The sequence below is a fragment of the Myxocyprinus asiaticus genome, chromosome 22 (genome assembly GCF_019703515.2).
Source record: "Myxocyprinus asiaticus isolate MX2 ecotype Aquarium Trade chromosome 22, UBuf_Myxa_2, whole genome shotgun sequence".
NCBI lineage: Eukaryota > Metazoa > Chordata > Actinopteri > Cypriniformes > Catostomidae > Myxocyprinus > Myxocyprinus asiaticus.
The window spans coordinates 39,865,893-39,885,421 of record NC_059365.1 but is presented as its reverse complement, the minus strand read 5'-3'; the positions used below and the strand labels follow the sequence as shown (position 1 = coordinate 39,885,421).

General features: G+C 38.7%; 1 protein-coding gene across 3 annotated transcripts in view; it reads right to left on the bottom strand.

Moving 5' to 3' along the window:
- LOC127413018 (centromere protein F-like) overlaps window positions 1–19,529 on the bottom strand; it is a 37,095-nt gene that overhangs the window by 3,473 nt on the left and 14,093 nt on the right. For all 3 annotated transcript variants that reach the window (XM_051649799.1, XM_051649800.1, XM_051649801.1), the window contains exons 7-14: window positions 18,479–18,660; window positions 17,755–17,880; window positions 14,450–14,578; window positions 11,050–11,172; window positions 9,486–9,621; window positions 3,377–5,811; window positions 1,710–1,903; window positions 1,320–1,464 (exon numbers count right to left, since the gene is read on the bottom strand). In XM_051649799.1, coding sequence (XP_051505759.1) covers window positions 1,320–1,464; window positions 1,710–1,903; window positions 3,377–5,811; window positions 9,486–9,621; window positions 11,050–11,172; window positions 14,450–14,578; window positions 17,755–17,880; window positions 18,479–18,660 — 3,470 coding nt within the window. The remainder of the gene's footprint in view (window positions 1–1,319; window positions 1,465–1,709; window positions 1,904–3,376; window positions 5,812–9,485; window positions 9,622–11,049; window positions 11,173–14,449; window positions 14,579–17,754; window positions 17,881–18,478; window positions 18,661–19,529) is intronic.

Below are 19,529 nucleotides of genomic sequence, written 5' to 3'. Positions count from 1 at the left end.
GCATCACTGGAAGGATGCACGTTAAAGAACTGTTAGCAGAACTGGTTTCTGTAAAACAATGCCAATATTACCAGAGACTTTGTGTGTGTGGGGTGGTGGGTAATTAAAACTTACTTGCACATCCACTCAATATCCAAGAGTGGTCTTCCCTTCTTTACGATGACATGAATGGTTCTCAACATTGCCTTCATCTTGCTTTTATGTACTGCTAACTGAGGCTATCGACGATCAGCGGGAAACTAACTAAGGACCGTTCTGCCTGAACCCCTCTCAACTGACCTTGCTGACAGTAGGTCAACAACAGAGCCCCCTTCAGGACAAAACTGGAACATTACTTTTAGAAGCTGACACGGCCACTAAGAGAAAGGAAAAAGCACCCACCAGAACACTGCGAAATTCACAGGCCAATAGAAAAATGAACCACATTTGGTGCTTGACGGGTGTTAATTTCAGATCTAGTATAGTGTGATTCCCCAACAAATGACAATTATGAGCAGATTCTTTTGAATCTATAGCACGAAACACATACAGCACAACCAGTGTAGTTCAATTAGCGAACAAATGGCTTTTATGAGCTGGTTCATCTGAATCTACAGAATGACACACACAGTGCAACCGATGTAATGTGGTTCCCAAACAAATGTATTTCTGTTTTGATATAATGTTTCATTATAGCCACTGTTACCTGGAGTACTTTCTTTGTTATGAAAACATTTTGCAAGACCATATAGAGGCAAATTAATGACACAATCCATAGAAACAAATAATTTCTGAGGTTCAAGGATTTTGTTTAGAATTTTTTGTTAATATATACAGTACAGTAGTTGCATTATGACCGACTATTGGATTGCATTTCAAATTTCCAATGTCAAACCTGGCATGACGAGTCTTCACAAGCCATATTTGAAAATATAGGTGACACTAATGAGATTTGAGAGCTGCAACAGAGGGGAGGATTTTCAGAGAACAATGACTGTTCTCCACTCAAAGCTATCATGAAGCTTTAGAAAACTTGGGATATAGTGCATGAGTTGTATGGATGTTTTTTAAGGAGCTTTTTTTTGTCACTTTTTGAGCACAGCACACATCCCTATTTACTTTTTATTGTACGAAAAAAAAAGAGCACGTGAGACATTCTGCTAAATATCTCCGTTTATTTTCCAAGGCACAAGAAAGTAATACAGGCCTGAAAATGATATGAGGTTAAGTAAATGACAGAATTGTCATTTTTGGGGGAAGTGTTCCTTTAAGTAGACTTAATCACATTTCAGAATTTGTGAATATATAAAGGCACATGCATGTTATGAGACTTTACTTACCTCAGCAGGTCTCTGAGACTCACTCACGTCATTCACCATTTGTGTTTCAGGTGACACATGTTGCCCCAAGTTGGTCTGCTCATTCCGATCCTCCAGTCCACACTGATATGTCATGTCTGTGACAGTGCACTGGTGCATCATGGTCCTACAGTAGACAGTGTGTAGACTGATGAGGAGGGAAAGGGTCTTGCATAAACATCACTCACACACAAGACCTGTGTTTACCTTCCCAAAATTTACTACCTCAGTACCAAGATTTCCATAATTCACTTTAAAAGCCTTACACTGCTTTCTAAATGCATTTAGAACAATCACAATTTACACTATTATACCGCTTATCGCATACTTATCTTAAACAAATGTCAGTCAAATTGCTGTACGGTATGTTACCTAGTCTGTTGGGACTGCATGTGCAGCTCGGTGGGTCTGCAGGGGAGGAATATCTCAAACTCTTTAAGCACGATGGTGGAGGAGTTGCTGCCCACTGTTTCTCCCATGGCTGAGTTATTCCAGAGTTCTAGTTCCTCAGCTTGTGTTTTGTTCTGCTCGGAGAGGTGCTTGATCTGAGCTTGTAGTGCTTGTATCTGGGGGTCACACAGAATATGAATCAAACAAATAAAAAATAAACTAGATGCTATGGATTTGCTATCCCCGTTTACACATGGTATTAAGATGCATCTCAGGTGTTCGATCACATGTGGTCAGGTGAGACACATCACTTTTTACACCTGGTCTCCTGTGACTATTTGAGCTCAAATTTCGAGGGGAGGGTCTCAGATTTCATGACGACACATCAATCACACTGTTCTTTCTAGATGCAGTTGAAATTTTATCCAAGCACAAATGCAAAATTTTGAGCAGAATTCTCCATTATTTTAGTGGAGAACCTGTTTTAACTAGGCTTCAGACATGTGTGCTTCTCATCTGTGTCACTGCATGTTGATATCAGGCACAGTTAAGGTGTTCTGTGAAGTTCTTTTGCAGGCTTAGGTTTGCGGTTTTTCAAATTTTCAGATCGGACGGTTAATTACCCTTTTAAAGCCACAAAGTTTAAACTCTTGTTTTAGCGCAGTGGTTGATTGACAGACGGATTGGCATTTAAAACACAAATGTGATGTGGTCACATGCGTTTTTAACTTCCTCGGTAGGTGGTTTTTGTGATCCGATCACAAAACATTTTGAAGAAGTTTGCACCTGTATTTAGTGTTGAACACTTTTGATTGGATTGTCCGAAAAACATCTTAATACCAGGTGTAAACAGGGTCAATGTGATCACAATGGAATCTTTTCACCAGTTTTATCATTTATCAGGCAAAAAAAATAAACCGCAAGCTACGTGCCAAAATGTAATACTTAGGGTTAGGGATTTTTAAAAAAAACCTAACTCTCAAGCCCAAAACATACTTTTCGCAAACAAGTAAATGCAGACGCTTCTAGGTACGCAAGCTCGGTTTAGAGCGTTGCGGCATTCTGAAATATGTACATATGTCAGCACATACTGTATTTGTGTTGCATTCTCAACGTTGCTGCTAGGGGATCTATAGCTGACATTAATGCGAACTGTCCACTTCTACATTGAGTTTACTCTTTTAAGTTAAATACCATCATAGAAGAGCAAGACAAGATCTATATATTTTTGGCAACTTACCTGATTAATAACACATTGGCACAAACTTTTGAAGGTCACTCTAATGCCCCCTTGAGTACTGAGGTTTGTTACCGCCACGGTAACGCAAGAACGCACGTTAAGTATGTCCAACTGGACCACACATTGGCAACAAGTGCTCTGGTCTACGTTCGGGTACTTGCATCAAGTAGGTTTCAGGCATAATTATGAGCAATAATAATTTGCCATTTTTTAGTGATGCTTCCACTGAAATATTTAAATATGTTACACACATCAAGAGTTTTCAGGATCTGATTTTTCTGCTCTCACTGTAAGTGAAAAAACTGTGCAAACTGTTTGGCCGATTGTGGAAACATGCTTAATGAGACCAGGAACTATTAAGAATATAAAGTAAAAACATTTTTTTGTTTTGTTTTGACCTTAAATTTACCTGCTCCTGAAGAGAGTCAACCTTTGCTTTAGATGAGTGGTCATATTCACATCTTGTACTCTCCTCTGTGCCTTTTATTTGCTCCATCTCTCCATCTTTAAAGTTTTCAAGTTCATCAGACTCCTCCTGTCCTAAGGGGGCGCTGTTTTGTTCCCCGTCTGTATTTGTTCCTGATAGACCATTTTTTCCATTTTTGATGAAAGCTAAGGCGGCATTTTGTTCAGAGATACTGTCTTTGTCCACGTGTCTTAGTTTCAATCTCAACCCTTCATTTTCTTGTCTAATGGACAGCAGTTCTTCCTTTGCCACGCCTCCCTCAAGAACAAGCTCATCAATCTGAGCCTTCAACACATTCAGTTGAAGTTGAGCGTCTTGTAATTGCTTCGTTACCCTTTCCAGCTCACTGACATCATCTGTGGAGGGTTCTGGAATGTCATGTTGAAAGTTCCGAACTCCCGACTGTTCAGTTTGCAAGTGAGAACTTACTACAGTGGAGTACTCTGATTCCTTGGCGTTCTTATCAAGTATCTCAGAAAGAGCATGTGCTTCAGAATTTGTGCCAGACGTTGGAGCATTTCCACAATGTATGTCTGAAGTGAGACATAATTCATGCAGCTTGGAAACTTCAGTCACTGCTTGTAGCTTATGAGATATATCACTAGTGTTGGTTTCTTCAACGGTTTGATTAACGGAGTGTTCAACAGGCAGCTGCACACTAGGCTGCAAGACCTTCAAAATCTGTGGCATATCGTCATTAAAAATGTCATGGTCGCTAATGCTTGTGTTGCTGAAGACGGAATCACAGCTTAGCTCTCTTGAGATCTCTGTTGATGTTTCAGGATGTGTAGAGGCCTTATTGAGGATGATGTTCTCCCTAGTATGTGTTTCTTCTAGAAGACAGATTTTCTCTTGACATTTTTGCAGTTCCTCACACTGCCTCTGAAGGGTGCACTCTTTGTCATGCAGCTCTCTGAGCAGGTTCTCAATGTGTCTGCTTTGGCTTTCAAAAGCTTGGGTCAGATGCTTGGTCTCTTTGGTCACTTGCTTCTGAAGGTCTTCCAGCTTTCCTTGGGCTAGCTTTGCCTTTTCTGCCTCCCGGTCTCTCGCCCCCTTCAAGCGCTCTACCTCCAAAACTAAAATAGTAGTGCTGTCCATATCTGCAGCTTCTGTCCCTCCTATCTCGGCAGTTGACGTCCTGCTCTGTGTGGTTGTCCTTTGTTGTCCAAGATCCGTAATCACCTCCATTGTTCTGGTTTCTTTGCTGACCAAAGTGTTCTGAAGGTTCACAGAGTCACAGATGGACTCTTGCCAATCATTTTCGTTTTCTACAAGAGCTTTCTTATCAGTACTTAGGTGGCGTTCTAGTTGTAAATATGTCACAGGAAGATTGTCTTTTGATATCTTCTCTTCTAAACTCGCAGACTTGCGAAGATTGTCCAGCTCTTCTTGAAGCTGTGCAATCTTCAATCCTTCCATCTCTTCTCTTCTGATTTGCTTCCTCTTCTCTTCTCTCTCCTGCTCTCTTTCCTCCCGTTCCTGTGCAAGCTTGAGCTGAAGGTCTTCTAGCTCTTTTTTCATCCCCACCATCTCTTCCTTCATGGATGTCTCCTTTTTCTCTATCTCAGCCAAGACTTCCTTCAGCCTGGTACCCTCTTTATCATCTTTCTCATTCTCTTCCTGTCTCTTCTCAGCTTCTCTTTCTAACACATCAAGAGATTCTCTCAGTTTTGTGGTCTCTTTCTTCTCTTGCTCCAGTTGGGTCTCCAGTTTGCAGATGCTCTCTTTGAGCTCAAGAGCTTTGGCGCGTTGCTGCTCTGTCTGGGTCGAGTGTTTGCGACTCAGATGTTTCAGTTTGGTCCTTGCCTCTGTTTCTGCCCTCCTCTGAGTCTCGAGGTCCTCAAGTCGCTTCTGAAGCTCATATTTAACCTCTCTAAGTTCATCACGAAGCTCTGCATTCTCCTTCTTTAGATCTTTTTGAAACATGGCGTCACATTTTTCTGGGTTACCTGATGTGTCATTTCCAACATCTGTCAGTAGGCTGCAAGAGATGTCCGATTCACTTTTAGGCATTGTGGCATTAATTGAACCAGACGTAAATGATATGCCGGTGTCTTGTTCTGTAACTGAGATGTCCACATCAGTTTCACTCATTCTTAGAGATCCACTTTGATGTGTTATGACTCTTTTTCTTGACTCCTCAGAATCAAAGTTCCCAATGTACTCAGAATCAATGCCCTCTCCTGGCTCTCTGCCGGAGGGGTACTTCTTCCTCTCCTCTTCTCTTGTTCTCCCTGTTTTTAGAGTTCTCTTTTTCTGAGTGGAGTGTTGGTATGGAGGAGAGTTGTCACGGTGGAGTGAAATGGAGGGCGAGAAGCAGTCTCCTGCTGAGCTGATGTGAGGACCAGACACTGCTGGAGGAGGAGCAGCCAGCTGAGCTAAAGATAAAAGAAAAATCAAGAAAACAGAAAAGGAGCAAATCAATTCACTGGCACCCTCAATAACCTACTTAATAATAATCATATAATAACTTTCAATACGTATGTCCGGCTGTGCATTAGTGATTTTATGATGGTTAAAGAGAAACCAAAAAGGTTCATCAAAAAATAATTCTCTCATCATTTACTAACATTTTGCTGTTTTGAACTTGTATTACTTTCTTTCTTCTGCGATAAACAAGTTGATATTTTGAAGGATGCATGAGTTGTTTTTGCCCATACAATGTAGGTCAATGGGTCCAAAATTTTCAAGCCCCAAAAAGCACATAAGGCAGCATAAAAGTAATCCATAAGACTCAAGTTGTTCAAACCATGTCTTCTGAAATTATATAATTGCTTTAAGTGAAAAACAGACCAAAATGTATTCACTATAAATCTTACCATCCACAGTCTCCTTGGCAAATTAATGATACAAGCTCACTCACACACTTCCACATGCTTGACACAAGCACAGAACGCTCTTCGCGGACCAGATACCGTGTTGCCAGGTTTGCGGTTTTCACGCCCAGTTGGGCTGTTTTGAAAATGCAGATGCGAGTTAAAATTATAGAATCTCCGGTTGAAGTTTTGGGGATACATTTAAAATGTACCACGATTGCCAAAAGGTTGATGGTAAACACTAGAAAATGAAAATGCAATGTCTTACTAATGTATAAAGAAACTGGGATTGTGCACCTGGCAACCGGGCGCAGCATCAAAGCATCTCTGTGCTGAAGCCTGCACTGTGTTCCAATTGGGCCCGATGTCAAGATTTATAGTAAATAAATACTTACATTTTGGTCTGTTTCTCATCCAAAGCAAATGCATAGCTTCAGAAGACATTGATTTAACCATTTGATTCATATAGATTACCTTTATACTGCCTTTATTTCCTTTTTGCAGCTTGAAAGTTTTGGTCCCCATTGACTTACATTGAATGGATATATTCACATCATATCTCAATCAAAACATCTCTGTGTTCCGCAGAAGAAAAAAAGTCAAATGAGTTTGTGACAGTATGAGTGTGAGTAAATAAGAGAATTATAATTTTTGGGTGAACTATCCCATTAAGGGGTGTAAGGCATGGCGCAGAATGGAGTTCAGGGAAAGGCCAGGAAGGCTGACTAATCGACCAACAACCAACCAGTCGAAGAGAGTATTTAAGCATTTTTGTTGCACTATAATACATTTTATAGGCACAATTTTCCAGGACATTTTATGTGCTCAACAGGTGTAATATTTAAGCAAAAACACATGATGGTCATGATGTACAGTGGTGTGAAAAAGTGTTTGCCCCCTTCCTGATTTCTTATTTTTTTTGCATGTTTGTCACACTTAAATGTTTCAGATCATCAAACAAGTTTAAATATTAGTCAAAGATAACACAAGTAAACACAAAATGCAGTTTTTAAATGAAGGTTGTTATTATTAAGGGAAAACAAAATCCAAACCTACATGGCCCTGTGTGAAAAAGTGATTGCCCCCTAAACCTAATAACTGGTTGGGCCACCCTTAGCAGCAACAACTGCAATCAAGCGTTTGCGATAACTTGCAATGAGTCTTTTACAGCGCTGTGGAGGAATTTTGGCCCACTCATCTTTGCAGAATTGTTGTAATTCAGCCACATTGGAGGGTTTTTGAGCATGAACTGCCTTTTTAAGGTCATGCCACAGCTTCTCAATAGGATTCAGGTCAGGACTTTGACTAGGCCACTCCAAAGTCTTCATTTTGTTTTTCTTCAGCCATTCAGAGGTGGACTTGCTGGTGTGTTTTGGATCATTGTCCCGCTGCAGAACCCAAGTTCGCTTCTGCTTGAGGTCACGAACAGATGGCCGGACATTCTCCTTCAGGATTTTTTGGTAGACAGCAGAATTCATGGTTCCATTTATCACAGCAAGTCTTCCAGGTCCTGAAGCAGCAAAACCCCAGACCATCACACTACGACCACCATATTTTACTGTTGGTATGATGTTCTTTTTCTGAAATGCGGTGTTACTTTTACGCCAGATGTAATGGGACACACACCTTCCAAAAAGTTCAACTTTTGTCTCGTCAGTCCACAGAGTATGTTCCCAAACGTCTTGGGGATCATCAAGATGTTTTCTGGCAAAAATGAGACGAGCCTTAATGTTCTTTTTGCTCAGCAGTGGTTTTCGTCTTGGAACTCTGCCATGCAGGCCATTTTTGCCCAGTCTCCTTCTTATGGTGGAGTCATGAACACTGACCTTAACTGAGGCAAGTGAGGCCTGCAGTTCTTTGGATGTTGTTGTGGGGTCTTTTGTGACCTCTTGGATGAGTCGTCGCTGCGCTCTTGGGATAATTTGGGTCAGCCGGCCACTCCTGGGAAGGTTCACCACTGTTCCATGTTTTCGCCATTTGTGGATAATGGCTCTCACTGTGGTTCTCTTGAGTCCCAAAGCTTTAGAAATGGCTTTATAACCTTTTCCGGACTGACAGATCTCAATTACTTTCTTTCTCATTTGTTCCTGAATTTCTTTGGATCTCAGCATGATGTCTAGCTTTTGAAGATCTTTTGGTCTACTTCACTTTGTCAGGCAGGTCCTATTTAAGTGATTTCTTGATTGAGAACAGGTGTGGCAGTAATCAGGCCTGGGAGTGGCTAGAGAAATTGAACTCAGGTGTGATAAACCACAGTTAAGTTATGTTTTAACAGGCGGGGCAAACACTTTTTCACACAGGGCCATGTAGGTTTGGATTTTGTTTTCCCTTAATAATAACAACCTTCATTTAAAAACTGCATTTTGTGTTTACTTGTGTTATCTTTGACTAATATTTAAACTTGTTTGATGATCTGAAACATTTAAGTGTGACAAACATGCAAAAAAATAAGAAATCAGGAAGGGGGCAAACACTTTTTCACACCACTGTATATTGTGATTATTTGATTTTTTGTTTCTGAATTCTTATTCGACAGTTTAATTACATTTTGTTATCAAAATTGTCCACTCAAATGAATTCATTAAACTTTAAAATCAAATGAAAATATAATTATTTTCATTAAGTTAACTTTTTCAACATAAAATTGCATTATTTGTATCTAATTTTTTAAAATACAAAATCCTCAAAGTACAATCCGAAATAGAGATATTTTTGTCAAATGAACTGTTGCACAACAGAACATCAGAAGATATTTCTTTAATACATTATATTATTTTTTTAGTATTATTAATATACTATATATTTGAATATCTGTTTGAATATCTGTATATCTCTATGAACGCGTCTGATCAGTGTATCATGAACATAATGCAGTCTTATTATACATGGTTTCATAACACCGACTTATCACTCAGATAACATCTGAGCAAATTTAAGCACATCCTTAAGTTCAACTAATAATGTGCAATGAATAATTACATATAATAATTAATAATTATTAATTGATAATAATCATCACATCTGAAGTGAGCAATAGTAATACACTTTTTTTTTTTACTAGACTGTCTGTTTAAATCATGACAGACTTCTTGTACAATGTGATTTTGGAAGGTGCATTGTCGAAATCTGGTCAAAAGAGGGAGCCAAACACATGCGATATGAGGGAAAGGGCAGGGCCAACACTAACACACACAAAATCTTTGTACGTGGGGGACCAGATTTTTTCCCCGTCTCACCCTGCAGTTCTTTAATAAGCTTGAGGGCCTCAGCAAGCTCCTCAGTCAGTCTTTTCACCTCCTCCTGCAGAGCTTTCTCCTGTTTCTTCATCTGCCCCAGAGACACAGTGAGACTCTCACTCTCCCTCAGTGCCTCCTAAAGGACAGGATGAGACGTGCATGGTCACAATAACAAACAGGCTTGACAAACATGTTAAATGACTATTATATACATTTAAATAAGCAACAATAAAAAAAAATAAAAAAACTGTATTGTTTAAATGGACAAAATTTCAATAATAAAAACTGAAGCAAAGAGAAGCCTTGCAACTAAACACTAAAGCGTAGAAGAGTTCAGAACAAGGCATGTCTGCAAAAACACACCTAATAAAACATAATGAAGATATTCAAACAAAGAGGTTGATCCAACAGAAATCCTGATCCTCATAATTTTACACTGCACTGACTCCTGTCTTTTATAAAAGTTCTTCAAACAGCATAAAAGGTTTTGGTGATTATAATACAAGCTGAATGCAGTCTAAAAATAAAGCGATTAAACCCATGCCCCAGCATGAAACACTAGTCATAAGGAGATAATGGTGCTATACCTCAGTCTCAGTTCAGCTTAGTCAGTAACAGTATTGTTGCACTGAGAGCTTGGTCTGTTTGTCTCTCTCTGATCTGTCTGTGTGTTTGTGTTTGGGCTGGCCGATATAGCGGAAATAAATTTCTACACTTGTTACTGACTAAATTAACGACATTTGATCGAGTGTTTCTTCAACTTCGGGTCTCAAAGTCTCTAAACTCTTTTCAAAATTGTATTTATTTGTAATTTGTTTTGCAATGTCCAACCGTGTGTGTACACGCATCACATGACATTTTTACGTTTTTCTTTTTGTTTTGTTTTTAAATAAACTGACCAACTCTTTTGTCTTGCTAAGGCTAATTTTATAGCTAACATCGTAATTGTAATTTGACAAATTAATTTTTACACAAATATTGAAATGGTTTGTGTTTATTTCACTTTGCTTAAATTATCAGATTTAAACATGTAATAACTTTTATAATGGATTTTCATAGATTAATATTAAAAGTCTGGGTCTGGGACAAGACTAAAACAGTCAAATCTATATATAAAAAGTCATTTGAAAAGTACCAAAGATAAATGAAGAAGGTCTGATAAAAAGTTTCCAATTCTGTTTTAGAGACCTTTGCGTATATATATATATATATATATATATATATATATATATATATATATATATAAAAAATAATAAAAAACTTTAAACCAGTTTTGTTGAAAATCAACCTTTGGGACACAAAAATCCCCAAAGTTGGAGAAACACCCAAACATTTTTATTTGTATAAACCAATAAACAATACATAGTGATAATCCACAATATTTACAGAAACAATTTTCAGCATATAGAATGCCATGCAGGGACTTCTGTGATCATTTTTGAGTGATGATGCAAATGAATCAGTGCTTAAAAAAAATTAACTGAAACATTTTTCATGTGAATATAAATGTAATTTCAGTGCCACACAGAATTCTGTATTCTGTAGTGTGTGTTTGTTGTTGTACCGTGAGTTTGGCCTCTGTCTGTGTCTCTCTTTTCTGACTCTCTCTCAGGTCAGTCTCTGTGTTCTTCAGTGTTCCCCTTACTTCCACTAGATCTCTCTCCAAACCCTGCTTCTGCAAACAAACCTGAAATGTTTTGATGAAATGTTCATTGTCAACATACTGTTTGAGTGGTAGATTGAATCATGTCACTCATTTCCATGCAGGACAGCACACAGCTGTAATATGAAGTTATGAACTCTTTGACAAACAAATGATTTTATGGGTTTATTCACTGAACACACACAATACAAAATGTAGACACCCTTTTCAGTCCTGTGGTTTTCAAACTTCATGCTTCAAATGGAAAACATCCATAAAAATCATGCATTTTACAGTCACCATACAGCGCCACATTTAAAAGAACAGTTCACCCAAACAAGAAAATTCTCATCATTTACTCACACTCATGTCATCCCAGATGTGTATGACTTTCTTCTGCTGAACACAAAGATTTTTTGAGTATCTCAGCTCTGCAGGTCCAAAACTTTGAAGTTTCAAAAAGCACAGAAGGCACTCAAGGCAGCATAAAAGTAATCCATATGATCAAATCGGTTTTGGGAACAGACCAAAATGTAACTCCTTTTTCCACTATAAATCTTGACGTTGGGGGACTGGGTAGCTCAGCGAGTACTGATGCTGACTATCACACCTGGAGTCTTAAGTTCGAATCCAGGGTGTGCTGAGTGACTCCAGTTCCAAGCAATCAATTGATCCGGTTGCTAGGATGGGTAGAGTCACATGGGGTAACCTCCTCGTAGTCGCTATAATGTGGTTCTCACTCTCGGTGTGGCGCGTGGTGAGTTGTGCGTAGATACCATGGAGAATAGCGTGAAGCCTCCACACGTGCTAGGTCTCCGCGGTAATGCGCTCAACAAGCCACATGATTAGATGCGCAGATTGATGGTCTCAGACACAGAGGCAACTGAGATTCGTCCTCCGCCATCCGGATTGAGGCGAGTCACTACACCACCAAGAGGACTTAGAGCGCATTGGGAATTGGGCATTCCAAATTGGGGAGAAAAGGGGAGAAAATCCATAAAAAATAAAATAAATAAATCTTGACATCAGCAGTCTCCTTGACGATCATGATTTCAAACTCGATTACACTTCCTAGAGCCATCTAGCGTTCTGCACCAAGCACTAGGCAGTGTAATCGAGCTTGAAGTCGTAATCGTGCCTGAAGACTGCAATGGCAACATGTACAGTGAAAAAGTTATATTTCGGTCTGTTCTCACCCAAAACCAACAGAATCACTTCTGAAGACATGATTTAACCACTGGAGTCTTATGGATTACTTTTATGCTGCCTTTATGTACTTTTTGGAGCATCAAAGTTTTCGTCACCATTCACTTGCATTGTATGAACCTACAGAGCTGAAATATTCTTCTAAAAATCTTTGTTTGTGTTCATCAGAAGGAGGAAAGTCACACATATCTGTGATGGCATGAGAGTGAGAAAATGTTGAAAGAATTAATTTGTAGGTGAACTATCCCTTTATCTTTTTCGGTCGGGGCCCAAATGCAAAAAGAAAATTAAAAATTAGGTGCTGCATCGCTGTAATAATTTAAAAAAAAAGTCTAGAAGCTACTAGATTGCCACTATACATAATCTTTACATTGTATGCTTAATATTATGCAATAATATTATATACTAATTGTAATAATTATAATTATAATTTTAATCATAATTTGTGCTCTATGGTATGCTTGTGTAGGTTCTACATAAATAAAGGATAGGTTATTTCACTCACAAAGAACTCTTATAATGGAACAGTGATGCATCAAAATATTATACTCATTTATTCACATTTTTGACGTCCATTCAGTGGCACTGCAATGAACATATAAAACTGCTACTTAGTGTTGGGTGTGATCTATCACAATAATCAGAATCAGATAACATTTTATATCTTTTATATCTGAAGTGATGCAAGGAATTACTCTTTATAGCTATACAATTATAATTTCTGTTCGGTTTTTACTTGCATTACAAATACGATTTTAATTTGGTCAAAATTATTGCGCTTCATTTTATTTTGTAGACGTGCACGTGCAAGTTGAGCGCGCATCAGTGTTTTAAGCGCTCTCTGCTTCAGTGTCCTCACTCAAATGGTGCTGGGAAGCACGTGAATAATTTTTCTTGTTTCAATTAAATATCAGAACAAACCAATTGATTACAGTATACTTCCCAGTGCTACAGAGGACGTTCTGGAAGAGTATGTTTGGGTCGCAGGTCTCTGTGTGCGCTCAAACTCAATCAGACTTTAAAATCACTTTTGTGATGGCTCTGAAGCAAAAAAAAACAAAAAAACACTACTTTTCAGATTTGAAAACATGTAAAGCACATTCTGAAAGGAAATCAACTAAGACTGGCCACAAGTTGTGTAATATAGCATTCACAACCCAAAGTGGGTCATTTGCTATACATTTGAGGCTCACCAGCACAGAGAGAATGTTTTTGCATGTGTAACAAAGAGCCTATTATTGATTTCTGTACTGACTGACATGGATGCATCACTTTTGTCTTATTAGCACTATAAACATATGACTAATTAAAGTAAAACAAGTGTGTGAAAGATTTCAAAATGCTAAAGGTTTTTATTAGGTATCAGATGAATATTACTATTAAAGGGGACTCAAAACGACCAATGTTTTCACTCAATGATTGAACAGTCCAACAGAATAGATTTTTACTAAGTGACAAATTTGTGAGCCATACGTGTTAAGGTCAAAGAAATAGTAATGTTTAATTACCAACAACATACACACAACAAATCCACATCTCCTACCTGTACTCATCCCTTCAGAGACATTTCTGTAAAATCATGCTATGATTTTCAAACAGAAATCACAGAGAGATCACAACACTGACCTTTGCTCTAGTATCCTCTGAAGAGGAAAACAGAAAGAGAGAAAAAGAGGAACAGAAGCGTGTGAGAAGGCACAGAAGCAGCGGGGGCATGAGAGAAAGAGAGAGGTGACATTAGTACATTGACCAGTGGACACACATACTGCAGCTGCCATGAGACTGAGAGAGACAGGAAAAACAGTGCAGGAAATGGACAGACAGCAGAAAGGGACAGATTTTCAAATGATCTGAAAACATAATGTGTGTGTGCTTTGCAGTCTTGGGGAAGCTACTTCAAAACTTGGTGGAGAAGCTGCAAGCTACTCATAATGTAAAGTAGATAAACCACAGTCAAGCCACTCTTTTGAAAAAGTAGTAAGCTATTCTACAGGCTATTAAAAATGTAGCTACAAAGGACTACATTTAAGCTATTTAAGGAGGCAATATATTATGGAAAAATGAGTGAAGTTAACAGCATCACTACTCTACGTTAGTTACTCCTCAGCACTGGTACCTTGTCGTACTGAGCCTGCAGTGTGTTGTGCAATGTTCTGGCCTGTTGGATCTCCTGGTTAAGTCTGTTGCTCTCCTGCTGATGTTGTCTCTCCAGAGTATGTCTTTCTCTCTGCAGCTCCAACAGCTCCTATACAACACAAACCACATTCAAAAGACATCCTTTTTTTAATCCCTTTTTATTTAGATGGGATTTCTGACCAAAAAGGAAAAGATCACACCAGTGTTTCCTACACTGCTTTTGCATTGGAGCAACAGCCACCTCAGGGTCTCAGGGTTCCCAAACATTGTGATTAATATCGATCTACTAATATCTATTAATATTTCCATGATTTTTCCAGTCTTTGAAAAAAAATTATTTTACAGAATTTGCACTCAAAATGTCAGTTAACTATTTACTGTAAACTGTTCTTGATATGTGCTAACACATACATACAGTGCAACCAGTGCTGTCTGATTTAGAAATAAATGGCTCTTATGACCTGGTCCTTTTTAATGAATTTAAATAAACCTAGAACATTTACAGGTGTTATGCTCACTATGTAGTTAATCAAGGTGAACCTAGACCATGTAGGAAGAAATGTAGGTTTGCTGCAATAAATGGTACTTAAAGGGGAGCTATTATGCAAAATTCACTTTTACATGGTGTTTGAACATAAATGTAAGTCGGCAGTGTGTGTACACGACCACCCTACAATGTTAAAAGTCCACCCACTCTTCTTTCTTATATTTCTATTAATCAAAAACAGTGTCTCAAAGTGAATGGTTTTCGTTTCTGCTCTAAAGTGACGTCACTTAGAGCAGGCCACGCCCACGACTGGTGACGGACTCCACCCTATTATCATAGATCCTCCCGAGTGATCAACACACAGTCTGCCATTTTTTTCCATGCTGGAGCAGCTACAGTGAGAAGAATAATGTCTCAGCTTCATAAGCGTCATACGTGTTCTGTTGTTGGCTGTAAAAGTGAACATAAGAGTCTTCATGTACTCCGGCATCAGAGCCACTGAAGATGCAGTGGACAAGTTTTGTTTTTGAAGAAAATGTGCTCCAAAACATACCAAAACTCATGTATGTTTGTGCAAATCATTTTACACCAGACTGCTTTGTGAATGAGGGTCAATATAAAGCAGGATTTTCAAAATATTTGACTCTCAAGCATGGATCAGTACGAACTGTTCGTGTTCCAGCTTTATATCCTGAAGATGAAAGTATCACACTTTATATTTTGTGAATGTTTGCAAATCGCCTTTCCGAATGTGCTTGTTAGCTGATTCCACAGCTAATGCAGCTAAAGTTACCATTGTCTCTGATTGTATTCACGGAGACCAGAGCTATGTCGTTATTTTTACGCTTACTGTCTGTATAATAATAGGGGGTGGGGAGCAGCAGCTCATTTGCATTTAAAGAGACACACACGAAAACAGCATGTTTTTGATTCCACCCAAAGAGGCATTTACAACATGGTATAATAAATGATCTGTGGGGTATTTTGAGCTGAAACTTCACAGACACATTCTGGGGACACCTGAGGCTTATATGACATCTTGTAAAAAGGGGCATAATAGGTCTCCTTTAAAACAATAAAATGTTAAAAATTAGTATTGTTTTTGTGGGGCATTTTTGTTAAGATATATGAACAAATTGTAGATTATTGTATATTATATTTAGAATCAACTATTGGTGCTTTCTCAAAAGTTCTAAACAAATTGTTAAATGGAACTGTAATCTGAACAAAGAATTGTTAAATTCCCTATTCACTATAGAAATAGAGAATGAAACTCACAATTTGAAATTCCCTGATATTGCCAGGTTTTCCATGAGCACGGGAAAACTGGCGTTCCTGGACAAAACGGTACACGAAGAAGCTTTGTCGTTCGTGAACCAGGATCTGCTGATTAATGATGACAATAACCAATTTGCGAATTGTTAATTACAAAAAAGCGTCTCAAACACAGTGGCATGCGTGTTCACATGAGAACTTACTATGTTTACCATTTCACTTTAGACTTCACAGCAGACATATCGGAAGGAAATGAATATTATAAAAATATTATGTAATTTTAAGATGTTTATAATGATTATGATAGATTAATATATGATTATGAACGTGATTACTGGTATGTGTGCCGCCATGTTGTTTACATCGCAATGTTGCATGGGATTCTGAGTCACAGCAACGACAGTTCTACAAAACTAGCAGTCAATAATGTAAATCGGCCAAGCGAACACTGACCATGTTTACATGCACTTAAGAAAGCGGTTTAAGGGGCCTGGGTAGCTCAGCGAGTATTGACGCTGACTACCACCCCTGGAGTCACGAGTTCGACTCCAGCATGTGCTGAGTGACACCAGCCAGGTCTCCTAAGCAAACAAATTGGCCCAGTTGCGTGGTAAGTTGTGCGTGGATCGCGGAGAGTAGCATGAGCCTCCACATGCTGTGAGTCTCCATGGTGTCATGCACAACGAGCCACGTGATAAGATGTGCAGACTGACGATCTCAGAAGCGGAGGCAACTGAGACTTGTCCTCCGCCACCCGGATTGAGGTGAGTAACTACGCCACCATGAGGACCTACTAAGTAGTGGGAATTGGGCGTTCCAAATTGGGGAGAAAAGGGGATAAAAAAAAATTATAATAAAAAAAAGAAAGCGGTTAATTCGAGGGTTTTTTGCAGAAAGCAGCATTCTGAAACGTCATAAACGATAACGCCGATTTCCTTATGCCATCTAAGGGATTAAGAGAAAGCGGTTTAACAAACCTGGGTTTCTCCCGCATATGGCCATGTAAACACATTTTTGAAGTACAGTGGGAAAAGCACATACACTATAAACTATACCCATTTATAAATACCACTGTAAAATATCAATGGTCCCCTCACGTTTGCATATAGGCATTTTACTTAAAGTGAAACCCAACTGTTGAAGCGCAATTCCGCTGCAGGTGGCGATAGAGAGTTAAGGAAACAAACACAGCAACAACTCTGGAACATCTGGATATAAAGTGAAGCAACAAAGAATAAAATAGTGAAGTCTTCCTCGGATACCATGTTTGTTATTAACACAAGTATTGTAGAGAAATTACATTGCTGTGAAGAAAGCTGCTTACTGACCGAGCCGCATATGTGCATGTAAACCGTAACGCTGTTTTCTCTGGTGTCCATGTAAAACACTACTATTATCGGCCGATGCAGATAATGGCAAAATATCAGACGATACATCGGTCCATCACAAATTATGACAAAAATGTAGCAGGGCAGTGCAGGAAACACTGGATTACACACACAGACACACACACCCTGTCTCACCCTCTGGTGATCTCTCTCCATGTCTTTCCTGCGCTGTTCTGCATTGCAGCGGCTGGATTCAGCATTCTGCCTCTGACACTTCAACTCCTCCTGAAGCTGCTTCGCTTTCTGCTCAGCAGTCTGGGCCTACAATACATTACACACATTCAATGCATATATTAAAAAAAAAAAAGTGTGCTTTTTTTTATGGTCAGAGTCAGACTTGCTTAAATAAAAACAGAATAGTCTTATAAAACTTGATACTGTATAATAACAATTTGATACTCTATTAAAAATAGAATGTGTGGGTAGTTGGTAAAAAGTCCATTAACTTTTTTTTCCCTATATATATTTATACAAGAGAAAGTGTACATTTTCGGTCCTGTAACTGGTCAGCGTTTTTAGTTTTGAAATGAATTTTTAAAAGTACAAAAATTCCATGTAGTTGCTCAATTAGAGTGACTTCATATATAAAACAATGAGGAAAATACAAGTATAGCTTTGTATTTAGCATTGTTTTCACTGCTTGATATTTTATGTCAACTACCAGCTCATGTTTTAGATAACTTAGATACGGCATATAGCATTTTGTGTGAAAGTGTGTGTGAGCTTGAGTCTCAGATGAAACATTTTCCCTACAGTCTTGTGCATGCATGAAAGTGCTATGGCTAAAACACATTGTGTTCGCAGTTTTGTACAGTGTTTAAATGTTTTGTCGCTGGTGTCTTCAGTGGTATGGACTCACCCGGTCACTCTCCTGTGTGATACGAGTCTGTGCACGGGTCAGCTGGTCTTGGGTGCGTGTTAGAGTCTGTTCTTTAGTGCTGATCTCTCTGTGAGTCTGAGTCAGATGAGACTCCACCTCCTTCAAACGCTCAGAGTCCAGCTGAGCCTCACGCTTCAGTTCTGACACACGCACACGCAGGTCTGAAAGACAGAGACATTATTTAATACAACTCCTGTATGAAATAAAGTATACTGCCTGGCCAAAAAATAAATACAAAATTGCATACTCTAATATTTCGTTGGACCGCCTTTAGCTTTGATTACGGTGCACATTCATCGTGGCATTGTTTCAACAACCTTATGCAACATCACAACATTTATTTCCATCCAGAGTTGGAATGTTAGAAGGTCCCTTCATAATTAACAGCATGAGCAGAGAAAATTTTCATTTTAGATTTAAAGGAATAGTTCACCCAGAAATGAATATTCTCATCATTTACTCACCCTCATGCTATCCCAGATGTGTGTGACTTTCTTCAGCAGAACACAAATGAAGTTTTTAGAAGAATATGAATGGGTGCCATTATTTTGAAGCTCCAAAAATCACATATGTCCACATAAAAGTAATCCATACGACTCCAAAGGTTAAATCAATGTCTTCAGTAGCGATCTGATAGGTGTGGGTGAAATATCAATATTTTAGTCAATTTTTACTATAAATTCTCCTCCCTGCTCAGTCCATTTCCACTTTAACTTTCACATTCTTCTTCTTGTGTTTTTGGTGATTCACATTCTTCATGCATACACCCCCTACTGGGCAGGGAGAAGAATTTCTAGCAAAAATAGAATTCAAGTATGGATTACTTTTATGCTGCCTTTGTGTGCTTTTTGGAGTGTCAACATTTTGGCAACCATTCACTTGCATTTTATGGACCTACAGAGCTGAAATATTCTTCATAAAATATGTGTTCAGCAGAAGAAAGAGTCATACACATCCGGGATGGCATGAGCATGAGTAAATGATCAGATAATTTTCATTGCTGGGTGAACTATCCCTTTAAGTTGGAATG